Source organism: Crocuta crocuta, unplaced genomic scaffold, assembly GCF_008692635.1.
Source record: "Crocuta crocuta isolate KB4526 unplaced genomic scaffold, BGI_CrCroc_1.0 scaffold184, whole genome shotgun sequence".
Classification (NCBI taxonomy): Eukaryota; Metazoa; Chordata; class Mammalia; order Carnivora; family Hyaenidae; genus Crocuta; species Crocuta crocuta.
In genome coordinates, this window is record NW_027530006.1 from 35,087 (window position 1) to 45,371 (window position 10,285).

The following is a 10,285-nucleotide window of genomic DNA, read 5'->3' on the forward strand; positions in this document are numbered from 1 at the left end:
AGCAAGGGAGGGTCAGAGAGAGAGGGAGTCACAGACTGAAACAGGCTCCAGGCTCTGAGCCGGCAGTCAGCACAGAGCCCGACGCGGGGCTCGAACCCACGAACCGCGAGATCATGACCCAAGCGAAAGTCGGACGCTTAACCGACTAAGCCACCCAGGCGCCCCAATCAAGGATTTTTAAGCTAAGGATTCCTCAGCTGTGACACAAACCACCTGTGGTTGTTCTCAGTCGCCCTGGGCACTTGGAAACCAGGAGAACCTATATTAGCATGAAGCTCATGCTGTCTGCTGTGTCATGAATAACAAAATTCTTTTTCTCCGATCCAAGAGTCTCATGTTTTATGTCAATCTCTGCAAAACGGAGGCAGAGTAAATCATGAGCTTGAAAACCCTCAAACCCTCCACAGTTTTTAACACAAAGTTGCTTGAGTGGTGTAACTTGGGTTGAATTTGGAATGAAATTAGGCTTCTCTAATCCCAGATCTGTGCCCTTAATCAGTACATGACAGGATTCAACGATACAGTAAGAAGATGATCTTGACCTAGGTAAACTGAGCAGTATATAAATATGAGCAGTAAACCAGTCCCAGAAAATGATGAAGCCATTTAAAAATGTTTTTCTTCTCCATGAGATTCAAGCGTGTGTTCTTACATGCAGGTCTCAGATGCCATTGGCTCCCTACCTCAGTCAGGAAGGACCTCAAGTTATACCATCTTAACTGTACAATGAACCCCCCAAATTCACTTTCCTTGTCACCTATGGAAAGGTTCAAGTAATCCTTTATTTGAATGTCCTTGCACTGTTGTTTTGTTGTTGATTTATTTCCTGTATGAGTTTTATCTTTTATTTAGATTCTAATATCTTTAAGAAAAAGTTCTTTTTCCTATTTTATATTTTCCTTGATGCCTAACACAGTGTCCACATCAAATGGGTAGCAAATAACTGTCTGCTAACTGATAAGCTTCTAATAAAGACCATTTGAGCATGCTCTTTAGTTGTCTAGTTTAGTGAACCCTCTATCTTCTCTTTTTTACACTTGAGCATTTAAAAATAGGGGGGAGTGATGCCTGGGTGGCTCTGCCATTAAGCATCTGACCTCTGCTCAGATCCTGATCTCAAGGTTTGTGATTTAGAGTCCCACATTGTGTGACCTCTAGCCCTGCATCAGGTGAGCATGAGCCCCACTTTGGGTGAGTGTGAGCCTCATTTAAGGTGAGCCCCTCTTCTTTCTCTTCTTCTCCTAGGGTTCTCTCTCTCTCTCTCTCTCTCCCCTTGACCCTCACTCACTTGTGCCCTCTCTCTCTCTCTCAAAAAAAAAAAAAAAGAAAAAAGAAAAAAAGACGAATGGTTAAAGAAAATATGCATATTCATTCTGTGGGATGTTGGTGAGCCTTAGAAAGGAGAACTTTGACAACATGGCACTTAGTGCAAGAAAGCAGATACAAAAGACCACATAGGATTGCATTTACAGGGAGTGTGCAGAATAGGCAAGTCCACAGAGAAGATAGATCGGGGGCTGCTGAGGGCCGGAGAGATGGAAGGATTTGGAGCACTGGCTGAAGGGAACGGGGTTTCCTTCTGAGGTGATGAAAGGTTTCTATGATTGATTGCGCTGATGGTTGTACCACTTTGTTAATATACGAAAACACACTATGTGGTATGCTTGAAATTGAAATACTATGGTAGGTGAATAGTATCTCAATAAAGCCGTTACCAAAAATAGCATACTATGTACTGTGGTGTGATAACAGCATTGGAACAGCATTGATGTCCTTGGAACCTCTGTTTTGCGACACAGCAGTCCTGGGAGCGGTCTCCCTAATCCTGGTCATGGCCCTGCTGGGTGGGAACCCCCCGTGTTCAGATGAGGAGACTGCTGCCCAGAATGGGCTGCGACGCCCTGGCCCGCTCACTTGCCTGGCTGATCCAGGTCCCTGAGCCCAGGGATGGGTTGGTTCTGGCCAGAAGGGCTCTCTGGGACTGCTCACCCAACAGCCATGCCCCCTGCCTTGCAGTGTCACTGGCCTCCAGCACGGTGGGGCCAGGGGGGCAGATCGTGCACACGGAAACCACGGAGGTCGTGCTCTGCGGAGGGCCCCTCACCGGCTTCGGTCTCCAGCTCCAGGGTGGCATCTTTGCTACCGAGACCCTGTCCTCCCCTCCCCTGGTGCGCTTCATTGAGCCTGACAGCCCGGCAGAGAGGTGAGCCAGCTTCCCCCACCCCACTGGGCCCACCGCTCTCCAACTCGGGGCTCACAGACAGCCGGGGAAACTGAGTCACACGCCGAGCCTGGCTTCACAAGTGTATCTCACTTCACCATCCCATCCGCTGCATCATCAGCCCCACTTTACAGATGAGGAAACCGAGGCAGATAAGGTGATTCATTGGCCCAGGGTCATGCAGCTTGTGAGTGACCTGGGACTTGAACCCATGTCTGTCTGAAGTCAGAGTCCTCTGTATGCACATCTCCTAAGGCACGGCCTCATCCCCTGGGGCAGACAGAAAAGCTGAGGCCTGGCAAGCTCACTCCCTCAGCCAGAGTCACATGGTAAATGGCCTGAGGATCTATAGCTGGTACAGGGCAGAGCTGTGAGTCACGCCCTACGCCCGCCCCTGCATGGCGTGCCTGTCCCCCGTGATGGTAACACAGTTTCTTCTCTCTGCGTGGCCATCCGGGACTCAGGTGTGGGCTGCTGCAGGTGGGTGACCGTGTCCTGTCCATCAATGGCATCGCCACCGAGGACGGGACAATGGAGGAAGCCAACCAGCTGCTGCGGGACGCGGCGCTGGCCCACAAGGTCGTGTTGGAGGTCGAGTTTGATGTGGCAGGTGAGTGGGTGTCCCTGCCTTCCTCCTCACCCTGTGGGACCGTGTGCTCCTTCCTCTCTGTATCCAGCTCTTGCTGGTGCACATGCTCTTCCCCCCCCCCCCCCAACCCCCTTGCAGGGATCCTGCTCCCTGGACATTTGCTGCATGTACCTGAGCACCAGAACCAGGAAGGCTCTGGCTGGGGAGGCAGGAATTTCACACACCAGTGTGAGGGTGGATGGGGGATTTTTGTAACCAAAACAGGACCACAGGAGGGCAGAGGGGGTGCTAAAAATATTCCATGCCCCTCTGCGGAGCTTGGGCAAAGAACCCCAAACAAAAACTCAGATAGACATGCTGGCCTGGTGATTTTGACCTTCTGTGACTTCAGACCCTCCCTCCCACCACCCATCCTCAGTTTCCCCAACTGTGAAGTAGTGAATAGGGTCCTACTACGGTGAATATTGTTGAGTTAGATGAGATAAATTGCATGGAAACTTTAAGGCCTGGCGCCTAGCAGGTGCTTGGTGAATTGCTGCTCGGTCTGAACTGGGCTGGGTTAGGCTGTAGGGAACCCTTTGACTGGCAGTCATGGGGCCCGGGTGCCGACCCCGAATCTGCTCTGACCAGATGGGTTGTCTTGGGCAAATGCCAGCTTGCCACGCCTTGGTTTCCTCATCTGTCAGGTGGGAGAAGCAGGGTGGGGCTGGGACGGGGCATTTTTGCAGTAGCTCCCAGCTGGCCTAGAACGGGTTGGGGCCCGGGGCTCCTGAGTCTTCTCCCTCAGGCCTGACGTGAGTCCTTGTGTGTTTGCACGCAGAGTCCGTCATCCCGAGCAGCGGCACCTTCCACGTGAAGCTGCCCAAGCGGCGTGGAGTGGAGCTGGGCATCACCATTGGCTGTGAGTCCCTCCCTGCCCCGAGCCTGCAAAGGAAAGCACGCACCCCCAACCTGGGAGAGGGGGTGCTCCCAGGGGGCTGGCTGGGGCTCAGCTGCGTGTCCTGGGGAGACTCCCCAGCTACTGGAAGCATCAGTTTCCCGCTTTGAACAATGGGGGTTTCCTGGACGTCTGGGTCTCCGGGTGGGATTGAGTGGCTGGTGAGGCACCAAACACCTGGACCAGGTTGTTTTGCCTGCATGTGCCCAGGGCCCCCGAAGAGACCTAGAACACAGTAGGAGCCGCATTTGTGTTTGTCAGAGGAGCCAACGTGGGTGGACACACTCCCGTGGCTCCGTCTCGCTCGGAGTGGAAGCTGAAGTCCTCAGGGTAGATGAGGGCCTTTGCGATCTGGTCCTTGTGATCTGTGGCTTCATGTCCCGCCATCCCTCCATCATGCCCCTCCAGCCACTGCTGGCCTCCTGCCTGATCCTTGAACACACCGCTCCTCCCAGCCGGGGGCTGGAGACACCTCCACCTGGCCGTAGCATGGCTGTCCCCTCTGCCCTGCTGAGGTAACCTCCTGGCGGGTGTCCACGCTGACCAGGGCAGCACACACATGGGTGGGCTGACCCCAGGTCAGGCAAGGGGTGCTCCCACATCATTCCCCAGGGAGGTTCAGGGAGCCCCAGAGAACAGAAGAGCAGGACTGCAGCCCCCATGGGAAATGATCCTCAGTCCCCACCCTGGGCTCGATGGAAGGCGACTGCAGCTCCTTTCTCCCCGACTCCACAGTCAATGGAGCTGAGAGCTGAAGCACTCTGGGAGGGGAAAAGCTGCTTGCAGCCCAGGAACCTCTGGGTAGGGCTGCCAGAGACAGTTGCACAAGTTGTACATGACACAAGGATACCAATTTGAGGTAGACTTATAATTTTATTACCTCAATTTGAAGGGGTGCTTTTGTGTCATCTGCAAAGATGCCACATGGGTTAGAAGGGGCTCATACCACCTAGGGAAAACCCATTAGCCCAGATGAATTCTTTCTGCAAGAAAACTGAGCTCTTCATGCAACACCCATTGTCTTAGGTTGCATCCCCCTAGAAAGAGCTGCTTAGACAGAGTTTACTGAGTTTACTGAGAGGGGCGTTGGAGTCAACACCTGTGCGTGGTGAAGGGTATGGGACTGGGCAGCTGGAGGAGCTGGGTTGTGATGTAGCCGCAGTAGGTGGCTCAGCCAATCCATGGAGAGCTCTAGGGCCAGGGAGGCTTTGACAGTGTCCTCAGTGAGGCTGGGAGCCAGGCCTTTGCACCTCTGTTGGACCAGGCTGCACCCAGGAGCCGAACATACTTGGATGAGGCTGTTCTCTTGGCCAAAGGCAGTTCCCAGAGAGGGAGCCCTGTGGGCCATTCAGCCAGCACTCCCTGCAGATGAGAGAAGGCAGGACTCTGTGTGGAAGGCTCACCCAGTCCCTGCGTCCCGGCCCTGTGCCCGGTGGGGGTGCCAGGCCCTGAAGGAGCTCACGGCTTGCAGGGGGAGGGGCTGAGCAGGAGGGAAAGGGGCTGACGTGGATTGAGCGCCTGCTGTGTGCCAGGATCCATGTTAGGCTTTGCCTTGTCTACTTCAATCTCATGACATCTCTGTGAGTTCAGTGGCATCACCTCCATCTTACGGAGGGGAAACTGAGGCTGATTTGCTCATGGTCACCCGGACAGGAGGCGGTGGGAGCAGGACATGCTCTTACTCCTGGCCCCTCCAAGCCCCCTGAGGCTGAGGGGGTCAAAGGTCAGACTCGTGGCTCCTTTCCCCGCCAGCGGCCAGCAGGAAGCGAGGAGAGCCCCTGATCATCTCGGACATCAAGAAGGGCAGCGTGGCACACAGGTAGGGCTGGCCCTGGGCACAGGGCAGGGGGAGCGGTCCAGGCAGAGTAGCATGTGCCAGCCTCTTCCTGTCCCTGACGCCTGCTCCTGCAGGACTGGCACCCTGGAGCCAGGTGACAAGCTTCTGGCCATCGACAACGTCCGCTTGGACAACTGCCCCATGGAGGACGCCGTGCAGATCCTGCAGCAGTGCGAGGACCTGGTGAAGCTGAAGATCCGGAAGGACGAGGACAACTCCGGTACGGCCCTGGCCCGGCCCCGCCGCCTCTGGGTCCGCCGCTGGACGACGGGTTCCCCACTTGCAGTGTGGGGCTCCCGCTGGCTGAGGAGGGTGCTGGTGGAGGCGCCTTGAATGAACAGGTGCAGGGAGGGGCCCCAGCACAGCGGGGAAAAGCCGGATGGATCCTCCATGCCCAGCACAAAGGGGACCCCCAGGGGGCAGCAGTGAGCAGATGAGTGGGCGGGGCAGGGATCAGCCCTCACCAGAGGGTGTGTGTGTGTGTGTGTGTGTGTGTGTGTGTGTGTATGTGTGTGTGTGTGACCAAGTAAAGGCTGTGAACTCTGACACCTCTGGGGCCACACAGGTGACAGAAGCGAGTGAACTGGACAGAAGGTAAGAAAAATGTATGCAGGCTCGGGGGGGGGGCAATAGGGAGGGGTGAGGCTTGTGGTCCCTGGAGAGCCAACCCCTTATTCCTTGTTCAGAGAGGCAACTCCTACCCTGGGAAGGACAGCCTCTTGTATGCAAAACTCCTTCTTCTAATTTTCCTCTTTTAAAAAGAGCTGGAAATCTGGTTTCTTTGTATCCTCATTGTTGTTATTTTGTGTCATGTGTGGAATCTGTAGTTTAGAGTGTGGGGTTCATGGTGTTTGGGTACAGGAAGGCACCCACTCAAGGTCACAGCAGGAGTGAATGGGTGAATTAAGGAAGGAGGGAGTGGGAGAGAGTGAGGACACCACATGTTGGGGGCTGGGGGTGTCCAGCTCCTGGGGCCTGCCCCACTGCACCCTGGCCTGATGGGTGCCGCCTTTGCAGACGAGCAGGAGACCACGGGTGCCATCAGCTACACGGTGGAACTGAAACGTTACGGGGGCCCCCTGGGTATCACCATCTCGGGCACAGAGGAGCCTTTTGACCCCATTGTCATCTCAGGCCTCACCAAGCGTGGTCTGGCTGAGAGGTGAGCTGGCGTTCCAGGGGGACACATGGGGCGGGCCCTGGGACCCTCACGGGGCAGGAGCTGGGCTTTGGAAACAGCTGACGTGGATTCTGACCTTGGTTCCAATGCCGACGTTCTGGCAGACATCAGGCCTTTCTCTTCCCTCTCTGAGCCTCGGCTCCACAGAGGCAGACCAGCCCCCCTGGCCGACCATTCTGGCTTCAGATAAGTGCCAGATAAATGTGTGCCAACTCTCTTCTCTCTCTCAACCTGGAGATTCCTGGAGATTTCTGGAAACTCAATATTGTGAGCCTTTTTGGAGCACCTGCTGTGTACCTTCAATCCTGGCACAGCGTGGGGCTTTTCCGCCGGCATTAGGGGCCCCCCTGCGGTCCTCTTCTCTGGGGAGGGTGCCAGAAAGATGGTGTTGCCCAGGCTGTCCAGACTGCAGGGAGCAGGTGAATCTGGCACCCAGAAGTGGGACAAGGCCCCACAAGGGTCCCAGGGAGGCGATCCCAGTCTGGGTGAGATGCAGCTTTTCTCCAGACACTGAGAGGGAGAGACCGGTCCAGCCTGGAGGGGGCAGGCTGGGCTCCTGGAGGAGGGTGAAGAGCAGAGGAACCGATGGCGATGAGAGGTGGCAGTGGGGTGGAGGGGGCCTGGGGTCAGGGGATGGCTCCCTGTGGGTGTCCCTGCTCCTGGAGCGCCCCCTGCTGGCCCATCGCAGAGGCTCCTGTGGACAATTCCCACCTTAAGTGTGTTCACCTACCCCCACGTTTACTGGGTACCTCCTGTGTGCCAGCTCATTCTGGGCATCGGGGATGCAACAGACAGTCCCCCGTGTCCTCACCGGGCTGATCTAGCTGAGGGCTGTCCAATTGCAGTGTAACGTGAGCCACACATTTAATTATCAACTTTCCAAGTAGCTATGTTAGAAAAATAGAAAGAGACAAAATGTATTTATTTCAGCACGTAATCAATACAGAAATTAGTAACGAGATATTTTACATTCTTTTTTAAAAATTGTGTCTTCAGAATCTGGTGTGTATTTTTCATAGTCAAGGCATCTCAGTGTGGGAAAGCCACGTTTCGGGGCCCCAGAGCCACAGGCAGCTGGTGTCTGTCAAACAGGACTGACAACTCTGACCCCCCTCACTCAGCGCACCACCCCCCGACTTACTCAGTCCCCTGGGCTCCTGGGGACCTTGGTGGGCAGTGCTGGACCTGAGGGCACACTGGGGCTTGACCCCTGGTGAACCCCCTCCTGGGGGCAGCATCTGCATTTGGGCATCCCCTGCCTTGTCCTCCACCCCCCCCCCAAGCCCCACCCAGGTCAGGTGCTTTCTCAGCATCCACTGCAGCTTTCTTGCTGCTCTCAGTCCTGGCTGTTCCTCACAGTCGCTCTCCCCAGCCCGATCGCCAGGAGTGCCATTTAATTGGCCAGGGGTGGGTTCCTGCCATCTGCATTTTTAGTAAAGGTCCTCAGGTCATTCTCATGATGTATAGGCAGAAACCCACTGGGCCAGAGCAGTGCTCCTGCCTGGCATTATCAGCCCGTTGCATCCCCTTGTGAAGTCACCTGGGCACCCTATGCTCATGCGCTAGGTGAGGAAACTGAGGCCCAGGGAGAGGGAAAGGCTATTCCTGGGTTTCTGCTGGAGAGAAGCCTGAATCCCTCCCACCACCCATCTTTTAATTAGAAGTAGGTAAAGTAAGTTTATCATTCCCATATACAGGCCACGGATCATGTAGCTAGTATTTGACAGCTGCTAGGCAGGATTCAAAACATGCTCAGAATTCATGCCGGACACTGGTTCCAGAAACTACCTTTAGAGTCAGGCAGGCCTCCTGAATTCTAGACTTGATATCTCTATTAATGGCACCAGAGATCACACTTGGTTTTTGTTGCAGCTGGGTTCAACTGAGGTCAGTCAGGCCCGTGCCTTGGGGTTCCCGAGCTCCCTGAGGGCAGACCCCCACTCCGAAGCCTTGGCTGTCTCTCATTCCCTGACCCGTGCCCCCTCCCCAGGACTGGCGCTATCCACGTTGGGGATCGGATCCTGGCCATCAACAGCGTTAGCCTCAAGGGCCGGCCTCTGAGTGAGGCCATCCACCTGCTGCAGGTGGCTGGCGAGACAGTCACACTGAAGATCAAGAAGCAGCTAGACCGTGAGCCTCACCCCACCACCTGGGGGCCCTCAGCCCATTTTGGAACCCCTCTATGCCTCTGTGCCAGGCTTGTGGGAGAGCACCTGGGACATCTGAGGAGACAAGACTCAGAAAGGGGAGTGGTGGTCCCAAGGTCACAGCTCGTGTGGGGCAGAGTCTGGGTCTGACCTGCCCACCGTCTTCATGAAGCTGATTGTTCTGCCCTCAGGCCATACTTGTACATTGCTCAGTTTCCCCTGATTTGTACCCTGTGCCTTGGCAGGGAGGCCACTGCCTACAGTGGAAGGACCCTGACCTTTAGGGTCTTCCTTCTGATCTGGGCTCCACTGTTGCTCACTGTGCGACCTTGAGCATGTTGTACAGGTGCAGGGCCATGGGGGCCCCCCAAGGCCAGGCTCAGAGAACTCAGCCTCAGTTTTCCTGCCTGTGAAATGGGTTTGCCGACCAGTGTGACACCTCCCTCACACCAGGTGTTCCAGCAGCAGGCTTGAGGAGGGGGTGGTAGGAGGGCTCTGCCTGTGAGTTCTCAAACCAGACTGAAGTGGGAAAACTGAGGCTCACTGAGTGTCTCTGGCTCTGAGGTCAGAGGCCAGTGCCAGTGACACCCCCTTTTCATCCCAGGCCCCCTCCCACGCCGTAAGTCAGGCAGCCTCAGCGAGGCCAGCGATGCAGATGAGGACCCGCCGGAGGCTCTCAAAGGGGGCTTGCTGGCTGCCCGGTTCTCCCCTGCCGTGCCCAGCGTGGACAGCGCCGTGGAGTCCTGGGACAGCTCGGCCACAGAGGGGGGGTTTGGGGGCCCAGGTAACAGCTCGTGGCCTGTAGGCAACTTGCTCTCTCTGGCCACCCAGCGGCCAGGCCTTTGTAGGGGCTGCTCCCTCTGCCTAACCCGTCTTCCTCCTCCCGGCTCCATCCTCAGGAACCCTTCCTGGAGGCAGACCCACCTGGGCCACGTCAGCCATTCCCAGGGCCCTCAGTGCTCAGAGCACGGACCCCAGGCCTTCACACATCTTCTCAGGCATCCGTAGCGCCCTGGCCAACTAGTCAGAGTCTGCCACCTTGAGGTTAGGGACCAAGCCGGCCTTACTCCTGTCTTTCTCACTCCTATCCCAGGTGCCCTGCACACAGCAGGTGCCCAATCAGTGTTGCATCCGGCTGAAGATGGGAAGGCAGAACGCCCCTTCCCACCCCATCTGCCAAGACCTAGCCATAGAGTGGATGCCTCCAGCCACCCTCTTAGGACACGAGCCGGTTGAGACCCATGGTAGCCTCAGGGGTTGGGTGCATTTGAATGCAGCAGCCAGACTTCTGGCCTCTGCAACACAGCCACAGCAGCTCCCCAAGGCCGAGCTCAGAGAACTAGTGGACGGAGGCTTCTAAGAGCCATAGTGGAG

The 10,285-nt window shown here is 56.0% G+C and overlaps 2 protein-coding genes across 2 annotated transcripts in view; both read left to right on the top strand.

Annotated features, from left to right (window-relative positions):
* GRIP2 (glutamate receptor interacting protein 2) overlaps positions 1–10,285 on the top strand; it is a 52,933-nt gene that overhangs the window by 32,960 nt on the left and 9,688 nt on the right. The window contains exons 18-19 of the mRNA XM_077763724.1: positions 8,755–8,894; positions 9,516–9,695. Of these exons, the coding sequence (XP_077619850.1) occupies positions 8,755–8,894; positions 9,516–9,695 (320 nt within the window). The remainder of the gene's footprint in view (positions 1–8,754; positions 8,895–9,515; positions 9,696–10,285) is intronic.
* LOC144231291 (glutamate receptor-interacting protein 2-like) lies at positions 1,832–6,205 on the top strand. The gene is made up of 7 exons (XM_077763723.1): positions 1,832–1,931; positions 2,017–2,203; positions 2,686–2,831; positions 3,631–3,711; positions 5,500–5,566; positions 5,659–5,804; positions 6,150–6,205. Exons 1-7 carry the CDS (start codon positions 1,832–1,834, stop codon positions 6,164–6,166), a joined length of 744 nt encoding a protein of 247 aa, XP_077619849.1. The 3' UTR covers positions 6,167–6,205.